Here is a 16,160-nt window from a genome sequence, read left to right as displayed (position 1 = left end):
CATACATTCATGTGATATATGCATCACGCATTTTCATGTTTCTGTTTATTAATAATATTTAACATACATATTTTTTATAAAATGACTTTTTTTGCATACTTTCGCTATATATAATTTTTTTTTTAAAGAATGCATTTTAAAATATAACGTGTTTATACATATACACATATAGATGTATATATATGAGTTAATATTATGAATTTTTTTTTCATTTCCTTTTTTTCTTTTTTTATTGTAACAATTTTTAACAAAACACAAATTGATTGTTAAAATAAAATATTTTTTGTTTTTCAAATTATGGCCTTTCCGAAGAACTTATATGTATACTTCATTTGATATAACGTCGAAAAAATAAGTAAAACATAAAAAAAAAAATTAAATAAAAGAGCACGCACATACAATTTAATGTGATGTAGTAAAGTAGATGAGACCGATATTATGTTATTTTTAAAATTAATCATATAAGTGCGTGCATTGTATGGTTTAATCGGGCTTTCCCTTAAATGTACAATAATATATATTTGAGTAAATTTAATTAGGGATATTTTATTTTTCAAATGTATGACCTTTATTATCTATTTTTTTGTGCATACCTTCTTCTTGACTTAGTTGATGGTAAATTAAGGACCCGTTTTTTATATGATTTCCTGGCCTTCCATTTAAAGTATAGTACTTTCCTTGATGTATCTACTTTGCATATATCGTTATTGTATTTTTTATCTGGTATATAAATATAACTGTTAAATAAGTTGTATATTTGAACTGACCTATTTTTATTTGTTGCAATATCCGTTACAAGACAATTTAAAGCGCTACGGCATTGTTTTATCCTATTTAATTTTACTTGTGGTTTTACATTTATTTTATCATCGATTATATTTTCATTAATTTTAAACTTAAGAAAATTAGATAGACTTTTATTTTTTACGTTAATTGATATTTTCGAAAAATTTAAGTTATTCTTCACTAAACTAAAAAACGATGGATACATATTTGCACAAATATATATTGATACAAAAAGGGGATAAAAAAATACGTATATTTATATATGATTCACACTTTCCTGTGGGCTATGAAAAATGTCAAAATTGTGTATATCTAAGAAATTGCTCAATTAATTATTTCATGTTTATATATCCAATTAACACCCTTCTATAGATTATTTGATTTCACACAATACATTTTAACTTGGAGTAAAAATAATAATAATGAATAAAATAAAATATCGATAAATATATAAAATAATAATATATAATAAAGGTATAGAGAATAAATATACATATATATAATATAAATATAGAGTAAGCAATTTTTTTCTACATGCATATTTATACATGGTTAATTAACAATCTCGGGAAAATAACTTCCCACATAAATGATATTAAAATTATATAAATTGTTACAGTAAAGGTATTACTTTATAAAAAAACTGAAAATCACCAAATTATTTCTGGGAAAATGGGCAAGAATAATTATTTAATTTTTTCTTAAAAACGCATTTTATGATATAAAAAAAAATAAGTTATATTCGCGAAAAAAAAGAAAACAAATAAAATAACAAAAAAAATTAATAAAATAAATAAAAATATTAACAAAAGTAAAACGCCAACAAATACAAAAAAATGAGAAGCAATGTGTGTTGTTTATTGGATCTTCGCTTTTATTTTATCTTTAAAGATAAAAGATAAACTCGAATTAATTGTTGGTAGGTTTGATATGCCATATTAGCAGCACCAAAGAAAAATATATATATATATATATATATGCTGTTATTTTAATGACAGACTTTATGAATATACGGATAAATTCCCCAAGCTAGCATATCTTTCATGGGCATTATTTGACATCAATAAAATTACTAAGAATAATTATATTTTCTATTTCCTGTTCAGTGTAACTAAATGTATGATCATCCATATGAAGGTTAATGTATACAACAAAAATCGGTATTCATTTCATAATCTAAATTTTTAATTCGACTATTTAAAAATTTGTTAATTTTTTGAATAAAAATTGTTTTAATTTCTAGGGTTATGCATAAGATAAGCTGAAAAAGTACAATAAATGATATGAGAATGAAAAAGGATGTGTTTGATTGCATAGGGAAATTAAAGAGGTCTCCATTTTGAAAAAAATATATACTATAGATCAATAAAAACATAATAATGATAATTAAAAAATTATAGTATCCCCTTAGTTTTAGGGATAAAAATGTATTCAGTTTTTGTTTTTTTTGCTTTTTTAATATTAAAAATATAAGATCCTTTATATTTTCTTCTGTTGAATTTTTCTTTTCAAGTTTTGTATTAAAATAAATTTGTTCTATATTATTTTTTTGTTTCATTAATTCATGTCTAGCTGTATCACTAAATTGTGAAAAATTATAGTTTTTATTTGCATTGATGCTGCTATATATATACGCATTTGTGCTTATATCTTTTCTATTTGAATGCACATTGTGAATATCCATCGTTTCCTTTTTTATGTATGGGAAAGGTATATTAAAAAAGAGACTATTATTACTTACTTTATTATTATTTTTATTTCGGATTAACATATCCGTTAGGTCTCCTTCTACCTGTTTTTTATTCATAACATTTGAAACATCGCATATATAATGCAAAGGTGGGTTAGTGTTATTTGAGTTATTATATAGTTCATTTATATTGAAGATGTTGCTGTCATTTTTATTATATTCTTCATTATTTTTAGAATCCACCTTTTGTTTATTCTTAACTTTATAGTTACTATTTTGTATTTTTTTTATATATTGTATAATGCTAATTTGTTCTTGACTATTTTCATATTTTTGTATTTCTTGAAAAAATAAATTATATGTATTTTTGTTTGCAAACAATATTTGTTTAAAAATGGAAGTATATTGTGGAAATACCTTATCTAAGGCATAAACTAAATTGGCTTTATCAAGAGAAAAAATAATTTCTCGTATATGACATTTAATGAAAAAATAATAAAAATTATTTAAAAGGAATATATACAATTCCACAACAATAAGATACATAACATATATCGTTGTTTTTTCAATATTATTATTGTCTTCAAATAATGTTTTGTTTTTTAATAATTTATAAAATGAAAAAATATTTAAAGTATAAAGAAAAATATGAAATAAAAGAGATATTTTTTGATATTTTAAAATATTGAATATAGTTTGGTTTATATTATCAGCTATATTTGTATATATTGAAATTCTTTCATTTACATGAATTTCGTTTTTGTGGACGAAAAAAAAGACAGAAAAAAATAGTTTTATTTCGGTTTGCTTTATTTTATTTTTGAAATAATTAGTGTAATTGTTCAGGTCAGTTGAATATGGTTCACTATTAAAATTTCGTTTAACTGTTTCAAAATTTTTTTGTTTAATCAATGCACTATAACTTGAATAGGATTTAGCATTATTTTCATTTCCCTGAAAATTTACAATGCGATTTGGCATTATATTTTTTTCATTTTTATTTAGATGTATATTCCTTTTTTCTGTATGATTTTTTCTGCATGATTTATTGTTTTCTATTTTTATTGAAATATATTCTTTTGAATTGAGTTTTTCAAGTTTTTTAATTATTATTTTTGATTTATTTTTCACAATATTTTTTTTATTATTATTCAAAATTATTTGCCTTTCTTCCTTTTTATTATGATATTTTTCATAAGGACTATTATTTTTCTCAGTTTTTGTGGTTAAATTCGGAAAGTTGCCATTTTTTGAATTGTCTTCATTTTTTGTTACCTTTTGTAGTGTGCCCTCTTGTACCTCCTTTTCTTTTATAATAGCATTTTGTAAATTATTAGGATTTGTATTTAACGAATCTGCTAGATTATTAAGTTTGGAGTTATTTTTATTTATGTTACTACTATTGTTATACTTAATTTTTGCTTCATATTTTTCTAAATATATTATTTCACTTATGCCGTTGTCTAGGTGTTTTAATTTTAAATTATCTGGGTGTAATGTATTGTTGTAATTTTGATCTTCTACCAGTTTTGTGTCAATATTGAAATGGGATATATTTTTTAGGTTGCTTTTTTTGTTATTTGTGTTTTCTGATTTTGCAAAATCTTGCTTTCTTTCGAAGATGGTGCTGTATATATCATTTTTTAATTCTTCAACTAAAATGTTTTTTATATCATTTTGTTTTTCTTGATGTATTTTTTTTAATTTGTTTATAACTTCCTCATGTTCCTTTTTATGCATGTCTGTTTTAATATATGAATCTGATCTCTCAACATTGTTTGATTTTTCTATAGACTGATTACGTAATTTTTTTTTTTTTTTTTTTGTTTTTGTTTTTTTTTTTGCATTTTGTTTTATTTTTCTATTGAAACTTGGGTAAAGTGAAAATGTGTTTATTTTGGGGTATTCATTATCGTTTTTTTCAAATTCTTTTTGTACCAATTTAGCATTCTGTTTGTTTATATTATAATTATTAATAAATGAATTTGCATTTTTTCGAATTATATTTACATTACTAATGTTTTTTATGTTATTATTTTGGTTAATATTTTGAAAAGACAAAATATATGGTTTGTTTTCTTGTGTATTGTGTAAATTTTTTATATGCTCGCTTGTATTATTTTGCTGTGAATGTAAAATATTTGAATATTTAATAATTTCACGAATACTAATAATATTTGCATCGAGGTTATATTTTTGGTTCAAGTTATTTTTTACTATATCATTTTTATAATATTCTTTATTGATAAGTTTGTTTACATTATTTGAATTAATATTAGATAGGTTATGGTCATATTTGTCTATATTTGATTGTTCACTATATCTGCAAGGTGATTTTATTATACAATTTTTAGAAATATTTTGAAGATATCGATGCTTATATATTTGTAATAAATTTTTAGAACTTGAATCGTATTCCTCTATATAATTTTTATTATTTTTAATATCGTGACATTTTTTTATCAACTTCGGTTCTTCTTTGGGGATAGATGCATGCATTGCATCTTTATCTGAACAATAATATTTTTGCTTTAATTCGTTTTCAATTATATTAGATTTCATGTCCATGCAATTATTTTTTCTATTCGATTTTATACCGTTTATATTTGGAGAAATGTTTTCAGAAGAATGTATATATTGTTTTTTATTTTCCACAAAACAATTTTTATTATAATTTATAGAATATAGATAAGAATTGTTGAATTTATTTACTTCATACTTATTGTTTTTTATGATTTTATTCAAAATGATCGATTTATTTGCTCTTGGCTGTTTTTTTTTTCCTGGAGGTGACTGCATAATATAGTTATAAGACAATATTTCTGGTTTAATGGACATGTTGTTTAAATTTTGTGCATTCATATTTTTATCATAATTTTCTGGAGAATTGAGGTAGAGCGAGGTTCCATGATACGGGTATATCTTTTCTTCATCATTAACATGATCATTATTATTATATACTTTAATATCCTCTCCTATTTTTGAATTGGTAATTCGTTTTATTTTTGTTCCATCTTGTAAAAGATAATTAATTTTTGATTCATATTTTAAATAAAATAAAATTTTATTATTTTTTTTTTTTTTTTTTTTAATATTAATTGGATGCTTGACTAACTGTATGTTTTCATCTTTTGCTAATGGTGTATGTGCAGAAGAAACTTTCATTCTCTCTTATTAATTTTTTTAAAGATATTATAAAATTTTATGATTTTTATTATGCTCAATTAAAATAAAATGGTGTATGGTAGGTTTAGACATTATATATCAGTGTCAAAAAATAAAATTAAGATAGAATTATCGAAATTTTCCATACAAAAAAGGGAAAATATTAAAATGTTACACTTGTATTTTCACGGGAAAATTAATAATTCCTTTAAAAATAATTTTTTCATTTTTTTTTAAATACGCATTTTTGGTATATGCATATAAGAGAAAGGAAATGGGAAAACAGTAACAAAAACGAAAGAAAAGTATTTCCAAAGTTTATTAAAATTTATATCGGAAAAAATTGCTAAATGTTTGTGTGTAGCAAACAAAATATATAATATACGTTTTATATTATTTTTTTAGTTGTTTTAGAACAAACAGAACGATTATATTATTTACAATATTGATTGCTTAGGTGTTACCAAATTATTGAAATTTTCATAACCTTTTTAATATTCGTAAAAAACATTTTAAAAAAAAGGAGAAAAGGAGAACTATTTTATTGTAAAATTAAAAAACAATTTTTTAGCACAAAAAATAAAAATACCATTCGATTTGTTCAGATGCCTACCTTTTTCTGCCATTTATATATTTTACATTTTTATTATTTCACCACTTAGGTATATTTTTATTTTTTTTATGTAATTATACATATAACAAGAATTATTAGGAATTTGTCTGAAATCAATTTCCTAGTTATATGATTATATTTAGAATATAGGAAAATAGAATATCTTATCAATATCGAGCAATATATAGACATGTATATGATTGTGTAGATATATGGATAATACAAATATGCATATCCATAAATGGGCGTTGTGCTTTCTTTATCAATAACATGGTAAATAATATTTGCAAAAAAAATAAAGCAAAGTTAATCATATATATAAAGGGGGGGGAGTGGTGATTTTTTCATTTTGAATGATATAATAAAACCATAAAAAATATTTGATTAGATGGTCATATTGAAATTGCAATATTATATTTAGAACAATTTTTTTTATGCAAAAAAAGTAAGTCATTGTATTTACCATTTAAAGTACGTATATAAGCTGAGTATTCCATCGTAATTTGTTAAAATTGTATTAATGAGTCGTAGGATAGGAGGAAAACGTACATTATATGCACATACTCAACAGAAAAGGAATATTATATATCATATATAACATAAAAAAAAATTCAAAAATACATTATATGCAATTTGGGAAGGGACTTATATATCCTAATATTAAATAAAAAAACTAAAAAAAATTTTAATACGTATAATTATAATATATTTGATAGTGGTTGGAGACGAAAAAATTAATTAGCATTTGCAATAGCGAGTTCTTAATTTTGAATGGCTTTTTTTTTTTTTTTTTTATTATGCGTATACAGAATATTGATAAATGAAGCAAAGATATAAGGCGAATTTTTTTTTATTTCCAATAGCTGTTTATTATTTTTTTTTTACGCACTTATTTTACATTTCATAAGAAGATACAATATATATTTTATATAAAGCATTTCTTGTAGATATATAAATTTGGTATTTTTTATAATAATCACAAAATATATATTTATATAATGTAACTTCCAATATATTTCCCCCTTTTATATATAACATGTTTATTATTTGCCAAAAAAAGGCATAAATGAACGATAAATAAAAAAAAAAATTTTGAAATAAATTTGTATAAAAAGCCTTAAGTTATCCTCAAAAATATATTATATATGTCTAATGTGGTATATTAGAAAGTAAATTATATAGAATATAAAATTATTTGTTTTTTTTAAATCAAATGAAGTATTTTGAAAAAGATGCCCATGATAGCAGACCATACTACGAAAATAGGAAACATGGATTGATAAGAAGCGATTTTAAAAAAACTTATAAAAAAATAATATGGCCAATTAACGCTGGATTATATGATATTGATGATAAAAATATAAAAAGGGAATTGTGTGTTGTAGTAACAAATATCCCAGTTTATTGGACAAAAGATGATATTTTATGGTTTTTTCGAGAATATTTTTATAAGCTAGCTATTGATAAAAATATACAATTTCCATTAATAGAGCATGTATATTTAATAAAAAATGATAAATTGGCAGTTTTGGCTTGCCATGATGGATCATCAAAAGAAACAATTGAGAGTTTATCTACTTGTAAGTTAAAAAGTGGCAAAGATAAAAAAAAAATAGTTTTATCCATTAAACCATACCAAAAAAAAAATGATATGGAAAATAATGAAAGAAATAAAAATAGTGAAAAGGAATACACATATGACACTGATGATAATTCAGACAAGGAAAAACAAAGTGACGAAGAAAATAAATCTAATAGTAAAATCATGACTCGTTCTTTAACTCCGCCAAAAAGTACGAAAAAAAGGAGAAAGATTATTGAGTACATATAGCGTAGTTATTTCATATTGATACTTGTGCATATAATATATTTATAAATATGTTTGTTTGTTTTATGGACTTCTTTATTTTCTTTTTTAAGTACCTATAATGCATAATTCGATATGCATTTCCTTATTTGCACAATTTTTAGATAACGGAATTGAATGGCCAAATGATACAGATTTAAGAAGTTGTAAAGATATGGAAGTAAGAAAAAGACTTTGCGTTTTTGGAAGAAATAAACCGTTGGATTGGGGTGTAAAGGAGTTATCAGAATTTTTAACTAATTATTTTGATATCTTAAAAAAAGAGCATTCGAATTTTGAAATTCCTCAAATATCAGATATATGGGCAGATAAAGGGACGCATTTAATTACTTTGGCATGTAAAGATGAAAAATCTAGGTATAATATATTATTAATTAGAGCGTGTTATTTAAATGAAGAAGATGCAAAAAACAATTTAAAATCATCTTTAAGAGTTTGGTTACAATTTGAAAAATGGAGTTCATTTAGAAATACATTTAATAATAAATACAAAGCAAATAATAATATTATAAAAAATTATTATAATAAATATTCTTATATTAATGAACGTATAATAGATAAGAATAATTATAAAAGAAAAACTTTTAGAAAACCAACATATGATGAGTTTCCAAGAAATAAAGTTAATTCATTTAGAAATGATATTAATAATCAGTCAATGAAATTAAATAATATATCTAATAACAACAATTATTATTATAGAGAGGATAGAGGTCGAAAAAATTATGATAATACGCATGGCTCTTTTTCAAATAATGGACACTCTGGGAATTTTAATAAATATAAAAAAAGAACTTCCCGTTCTCGATCTCCACAAAATTATTATAATAAAAAAAGATTCGAAAAATCACAATCCATGGAATCAAGAAAGAGACCATTTAATAATCATTGGAATAAAAATAACAAACCATACAATCACCATTTGGGGGATAAATTCAATAGAAAATCATCTTATTTTGAAAAGTAAAATTCGGATATAAGATGGAAATGTATAAATATATTATATATATTTTGAAGTCAGTAAATTTGTCCAAGAAATGATAAGCTAAATATATGCTTGGCAGTTTTACTATTTCCCCCTTATTTATTTAACTTTTTAAATATATCATAATCGCTCTTTTGGATTAAACCCACTTCATTATATTGTGTATAATAGCACGTGTGAAGTTATGCGAATAAAATTTCGCGCTATTTAACCACAACTCTTATTTTTATTATTTTTTTCCTACTCTTATCCCTCATTTATTTTATGTAAGAACATAAACACAGATTATTTAGGTGTAATTTATATGGCGTTTTGTTTATACAATTATTAGCATAATTATTTTATATGTTTGAGGTTGATATAAATTATAAAGATATTAAAATATGGAGTAATTTATTTAAAGAAAACACCCTTGTTACCTTTAAAAGATTCACACATATAACAATTTTACAATATATAGTGTGCATTTATAAGCAACTGTATATATCTTTACATATATTTTATTGAAAATAAAAAAATAAGTTTTCAGAAATGTGAATAAAAATATTTAAATTATATATAGATTAAAAACACATGTAACATTTTTAAAAAAGTGAAAAATAAATAATTAAATTGCAAATATGTAAATATAAAATATCCAAATATTATTTTTAAATTATTATGAATATCAAGAATAACAAGTTAATAAACCATTCGACAATTAAACAATGTATCATCAAAATAGTCTTATAAATATGTATGCATATTTTATGATTCATTCATAATTATACGCAGAAAAATAAAAATATATATAGTTATTACAGTTCGGATTTTCAATCCGTTTTAACAATAAAAAAATATTTAATAATGTTTGGAATATAATTTATTCGTTTGTTAATAATTAAATAAATATGATCATCCTTTACATTTTGCATAATTCATATTAATAGCTTTTTTATTTTGCCGCAATTAATAAAATTTTATACCGGTGTTAGTATGAAATAATTGTGCCTAATTTTCATTTAATTTATGAATTTTTTTGTAAATTAAATTTTATCTTGCTTATATTAAACTTTATTTTTCTTATTTTTATGTCTAAGTAATTTATTGCTTATATAGATGTTTGGATTTATGCATATTTATAATCTGTATATTTTTTTGTAATTAATGTATTTCAAATAATGCTATTCGTATAATATAGCATGGTAAGTTATTACTATAACTAGTTTATTTTAATTCATTTGATTTATCTTATTACTTTCTTTTTTTTTAAATGAAATAAGACAGGAAAAAAGTCGCTATATAAAGTTTTCAAATTCTATAAATTCTTGAGTATTTAATTCAATACCTAACTTTGGTTCATCATTATTTATGTAAGATATATGATTTTTTTTTTGTTCCTTTCCTATAATGTTATAAAAACCATATGGTATATCTCGGTTGTTTTTTTTGTGGTTTTCTTCACCCTCGTCCTCCTTTTGTTTTTCAATTATTTTATTAACTATTTTTAAGTACATCATTGGATCGAAATTTCGATCCAATTTTTGATTTATGGCGGTATTCGATCTAATTAATTCCTCTAAATAATTTTGAATTATATAAAGACTATAAAGTATTTTACTGTCTAATCTAATGATGTTTCTATGTAGTAAATCAATGGTTTGATTTATTTGATTAATTTTAGTTTTTACAATATTTTTTTTATATTCTTGTTTATTAAGTAATGATGCTAATTCCTTGGTATTTTCTTTTTTTTTTGTGAGGAAATCATTTAAAATTGATATAATATCATTCTTTCTTTCATCATACATATCATATTTTTTATTTATGTTGCAACATATATTTTCAATAGTTAAGGTATTTTTATTAATTTGTATTTTTTTTTTGTTTAACTCATGAAAGATGCATTTCATTTTTACATTCATATTATTGATTTCTTTTTCTGTATCGATTATTTTTTTTTTTAATTTATTTGTTTTTAATTCTGTTAATATATTATTTTCCTTTTTTTTTAATAAAACATCTTGTTGGTTTATCAATTGCTCATAAATTAGATTGGAGGAATGTTTTATTTGTTTAATTTCATTCTCTATGTTTTTTATTTCTTTTTCCTTAATCGAGATATTGTCTTCTATATGCTTAATTTGACTTTCTATATTGCACATTTTTAGAGTAACTCAAAATGTGTAAGATATATAAATACTATTGTGTTATTGAAATTGTGTACTTATTGATTTTCATAGCCATATACTACTTTGGACTTTTTTATGAGAATTAATGAGGAAATTAAGTTCACACTTGAATTAAAAATTGTTTGTATGGGAAAAGATATTATTATTTTGATATTCTTAAATAAATATAAAGTTATTTATGTATATACATTATATGTATACACTCCTTCATATAAATATTTCTTATTTCTTTTTTAATGAGTATACATTTATAGAATGTAATTATTTTCATTATATAGAATAGACCATTTTATATATATATGTAGGAAGCTATATGAAAAAACAAATTATTTAGCATATTTTATCTTTTAATATGCTTATTAAAAATCAATATATATACATGTATATTTTTGCTCTTTGCTATTCCAATAGGATTAATTATAAATTTATCATTTCCCATGCTTTAAAAAAACGTAATAATAAAATAATAGTGCATGTTGTGAAATTGTGTGTAAAAATTTTTTTTTTTTACAAATGGAATATAGCATATGGTGCTTTTAAAAAGTATTTTAATAATGTTAGCTTTGTAAAAATAAAAAATATATACTATTTTAAAAATAAAATGTAAAAGTCAATAGTTTTAATTTACAAACCTTGTTAAGCAGGTGTAGACTTTGAGAAAAGTGGCGAAAAAGACATTGCTCATAGTATTCACAAACGAATGAATATATAATAAAAAGTGGGAAACGCTAAATGCATAAACTTAAAACAAGTTGATTGCTGTTAAAGTTTAAAAAAATATGGTTGAAAAAAAGTCATATTTTTGTATCACCCAAAAATGAGCTATGAGAACATTCACTATCTGGTGATGATTTTTCATAAAATATTGGATTTAATTTTTTCCTATTAATTTCTTCCATTATTACGTCTTCATTAATATCGAATTTTGGATTTTCAGTGGGTGTATTATTAGTAGAATAATTATTATTGTTGTCTATATTTTGGCCATAAGTGGAATTTTGATTAAAAATATGTTCTTGATTTTCGAAATTTGGAGCTTGATAATTTAACTCCTGTGCATTTGTTAAATCACATTGGGGCATTTTATCTGCTTTTGTGCATTCTTCGGTTTCTTCGAAAACATTATATTTTTTATAAAAATCCCAAAATGATGCAAAGAAAGGGGCAAAAAATGGAGCAATAAATGCCATTGAACTTGTTAATATTGGGCTTGAAGACACAGCACCTTGAGATGCAACTACACCTGGTATTACTGTGTTTGGTATGGCTGCTGATAAAGGAGCAGTCGAAGAGGCTATTGCAGGGGTAACAGCTGGGGAAATAGTAAATGGTATACATCCACAGCATGTGCCTGAACTAATCGATCCTGTTATGGCAGCAACGAACGAAGTTAAGTGGTGCGGCATATTTACAAAATAAAGAAATGATGTGTTGGGTATGTACTTATTTATATATATATGTGTATTCCACAGAAAAAATGATAAATACGGAATTTTATAAAAAATATTTAGGAAATAATTTGAAATAATTTAAAAAAATGATAAAAATAAACTAAGTATATCAAATATAATTATAATTATGTTTTATTTCTATAACTGTATTATGATACCTTTTTTAAATAAAAAAAAATCATAAAATTTGTAATGCATAATATTTTTAAAAAAACGAGATAACGAATAAATCTCAAGAAAAAATTAAGGTTACATTGATATAATAAATATAAATTTTTTAATAAAAAATTGTCATATTTTTATTTTAAAAAAATATTTTGTTTGAATAAATAGAAATACAAGACGTATTAGAGAATGTATTAATTCTGTTAGGACAATGAATATATATGTATGTATATATTGTATACTCATGCATTAAATAGCATACTCTGCTTTTTGTTTGCACTTTTTTTACTTAATATAAGAAATATATGCCATGTCATTAGCAAGGAGGATACCCAGATTTACAACCTTAAAAGAAAATGCTAAAGTATATATTAATATGGGAATCTGTATTATATATAGTACTATATAAAAATGAAAAAAATATTATATAATTGTTCTTTCGTTTTTTTAATTCGATATGAGAAACACATAATTGAAAAAGAGAGAAAAAAAATAATATTAATTTTTAATTTAACGTAGTAATGCTAGATTTTTTAATAGCCATAAAAACATAGGAAATAAAATGCAATGCTTATGCATTTATTTAATTTTGAATGGAAAGATAGAAATCTTAGATAGGGAAAATTTTTGTAGAAATGGCATATTGGAATAAGTTTGGGCTTATGGCACAATAATACATGTAAACTCCAACATTCTTGAAATTTTCAAAATAGTAAATTTTTTATATGGTTTAAAAATTTTAAATAGTCTATTAATTAAATTCTACACATGAATAAATTGATAAATCAATAAGCTTGGACATATATAAATATTGTATGCTAAAAATGATGAAAAATACACTATAAAATAAGAGGGTTATTTTATTCCTACATTTCTTTAGGTTATTAACTTAAATTTTGTGAGAGATTATATAATTAATAGTTTTTTATAGTATTAAATGATGGGTATTCAAGTGAATAGTTAATATCATATTATTTAGCTATTTTGTGTATATGTTTTTTTAGTCTCACTTCAAGGATAATATAAATATATACGAATGAATTTAAAAATGAATTGCTCTACTTATTTTAATTCACAAATATGTGTAAGAGGATAGTGCTTCGTATTTTTATATCTATTAATATGATTACATATAAAAGGCCCAAAAAATGTGTAATGATAAAAAATTATTTATAATCGGCAAAAATTGTATTAATAATAAAAAGATAATAAATAAAAATAAATATCCAAAAAATATATACATCAATAAATGTATTTTTAATATGAAATAAAAACGGGAAGAATATACTATATATTGTAAGCATAAATTAAAATAAAAAATGAGTTCGTTAATATATTAATTTAAAAAAAATAAAATATATCGATATCAAAACAGCGCATTTATGTATAAATATAAGAAAAAGTCGCTTATGCATAATATAACAAAGATATTGTATACGTTAATAACAAAATTAAAATTAAATGGTAACTTGTGTATTGTTAGTGTATAAGAATGGAATGTAGCTATGAGTATACAATCTTATGCATATTGTATATGTACTGATATATATTAAGTAAATTATTGTAAAATAATTTAAAATATGTTAAGGGTAATAACCAGGGTGAGCATAAAACTGTGGAAATAAATAATAATAATAAGAGTAAAAAATAAGAATAAAAACATTGTTATATGTGAAACCAATGATTGATATTTTTAAAAAAATAAAAAAACAAACATATTTGGCGAGTGTAATTGAAGATATCATTAAAATGATAAATTTATAAACATGAAGTATAATATGTAGGAAAGAAGGAGGAAAAGGATAAAGAAAAGAAAAAAGGGGAAGAAAGATGACTTCAAGAAATATAATATCATATTTTAATGATGTTCAAACGGAGAAAAAACAATTATCAAGTAATTGGTTGTTAATACATAATGAAAAAAGTTATTGGGATCATAAGGATCAAAGTTATTTATCATTTATATTGTCATTACTACCATTATTTTTGATAAGTGTAATACATTTATCAATTATACTGAATGGTTATTATATTGGGCATTTATTCTTAACAATATCATATTTGCTTTCCATTTGTTTTTTTATTATATACTTTTACAATTCTTATACTATATTTATTTTGTTTGTATTTTTTTCATTTATAATATCCTTGTGCTTACATGAGTTTGCTCATGCTTTAGTTGCTTACAAATATGGCGATATTACCATGGTTTATAAAGGGTATTTATATTTGGACATTTTTAATTATTTGGACATATTCCATACATTGATAATACCATTAATAACATTATTTATAACAGGATTTGGCATACCAGGAAATTTATATTGGTTACAACTGCATTTTATAAGAAGTAGATTTCAGTTATCTTTTATATTTTTGTCTGGTCCAATATCAGATATTTTATATATTTTACTATTTGTTTTTTTTTATAACATGTACACTTTTTTTAAAAATAATATAAAATTTAATGTGAAGCCACATCCTGCTTTATTCATATCTTTAGCAACATCAATATCTTTCCTAGTAGAATCATTTCTTTTAAATATTTGTCCTATTCTTGGATTTGATGGATGGGGGGTTATCGAGCCATATTTGCCTTATTTCTTAAACGATATGTAAAAATAAAATAAAAAATATGAAGGAATTATTTAACCGTTTATATAATTGAATGTTATGGATTTGTATTAACAAAATTATTTAATAGATGCAAATGTGCATTTTGCACATGTTTTTTTTTGTTTTTTTTTTAGAATCAACGAAGAGATTGTGTACAACTTCTTATCTTACGTGTGTCCACTTCTTGTTTTTATATATTTTAATTTTATTGAGACAAAATTTTTTTTTTTCACAAAAATTACAAATTATATATTACAAGATCTTTTGGGAATTGCAATAGATCATGCAGCCTTTGGCGCCGATTCATTTCCAACATTGTATTCATATCTCAAAAAAATGTGATGTTTTAAAAATATATACACAAATGTGTGCATTATTATATGCATATATATCCTTTACTTTTTATTTTTAAATAATATATTTTTCTGTTTAAAAGTCTTTGCTATTTTTTCATTTTTTGAATATTTAACGTAAAAAAACAAATTTTTAAATAATAGTAGTATAATATTGATATATAAACAATAGAAAAAATAATAAGCAATAGAAATCATATATTAAAACTTTATATTTGTATATATATAACAAATTAAATTTTCTACAATAAACCAACTTTTGGTTAAAAAGGGGAATGGGATAAAAGACTATTATGGA

At 22.2% G+C, this 16,160-nt stretch overlaps 6 protein-coding genes across 6 annotated transcripts; 2 read left to right on the top strand and 4 right to left on the bottom strand.

The window, feature by feature from the left end:
• Window positions 1-571: 571 nt before the first annotated feature.
• On the bottom strand, window positions 572-991 carry PBANKA_1404600 (conserved Plasmodium protein, unknown function; the record flags this gene model as incomplete). Its single annotated transcript, XM_034567364.1, has 1 exon — window positions 572-991. The coding sequence occupies one exon, from the start codon at window positions 989-991 to the stop codon at window positions 572-574; it is 420 nt and encodes a 139-aa protein (XP_034423868.1).
• Window positions 992-1,924: 933 nt separating this feature from the next.
• PBANKA_1404500 (conserved Plasmodium protein, unknown function) lies at window positions 1,925-5,641 on the bottom strand (the record flags this gene model as incomplete). Its single annotated transcript, XM_034567362.1, has 1 exon — window positions 1,925-5,641. The coding sequence occupies one exon, from the start codon at window positions 5,639-5,641 to the stop codon at window positions 1,925-1,927; it is 3,717 nt and encodes a 1,238-aa protein (XP_034423867.1).
• Window positions 5,642-7,467: 1,826 nt separating this feature from the next.
• On the top strand, window positions 7,468-9,088 carry PBANKA_1404400 (conserved Plasmodium protein, unknown function; the record flags this gene model as incomplete). The annotated part of the gene is made up of 2 exons (XM_034567361.1): window positions 7,468-8,047; window positions 8,226-9,088. 2 exons carry the CDS (start codon window positions 7,468-7,470, stop codon window positions 9,086-9,088), a joined length of 1,443 nt encoding a protein of 480 aa, XP_034423866.1.
• Window positions 9,089-10,383: 1,295 nt separating this feature from the next.
• On the bottom strand, window positions 10,384-11,250 carry PBANKA_1404300 (conserved Plasmodium protein, unknown function; the record flags this gene model as incomplete). Its single annotated transcript, XM_034567360.1, has 1 exon — window positions 10,384-11,250. One exon carries the CDS (start codon window positions 11,248-11,250, stop codon window positions 10,384-10,386), a length of 867 nt encoding a protein of 288 aa, XP_034423865.1.
• An 821-nt stretch (window positions 11,251-12,071) lies between these two features.
• PBANKA_1404200 (conserved Plasmodium protein, unknown function) lies at window positions 12,072-12,683 on the bottom strand (the record flags this gene model as incomplete). Its single annotated transcript, XM_034567359.1, has 1 exon — window positions 12,072-12,683. The coding sequence occupies one exon, from the start codon at window positions 12,681-12,683 to the stop codon at window positions 12,072-12,074; it is 612 nt and encodes a 203-aa protein (XP_034423864.1).
• A 2,040-nt stretch (window positions 12,684-14,723) lies between these two features.
• Window positions 14,724-15,851, top strand: PBANKA_1404100 (site-2 protease S2P; the record flags this gene model as incomplete). Its single annotated transcript, XM_034567358.1, has 2 exons — window positions 14,724-15,508; window positions 15,644-15,851. The coding sequence occupies 2 exons, from the start codon at window positions 14,724-14,726 to the stop codon at window positions 15,849-15,851; spliced, it is 993 nt and encodes a 330-aa protein (XP_034423863.1).
• Window positions 15,852-16,160: the final 309 nt, after the last annotated feature.

The sequence above is a fragment of the Plasmodium berghei genome (assembly GCF_900002375.2).
Source record: "Plasmodium berghei ANKA genome assembly, chromosome: 14".
NCBI classification, from domain to species: domain Eukaryota; phylum Apicomplexa; class Aconoidasida; order Haemosporida; family Plasmodiidae; genus Plasmodium; species Plasmodium berghei.
The sequence above is the reverse complement of the archived record's forward strand: the minus strand, read 5'-3'. Positions and strand labels throughout refer to the sequence as shown.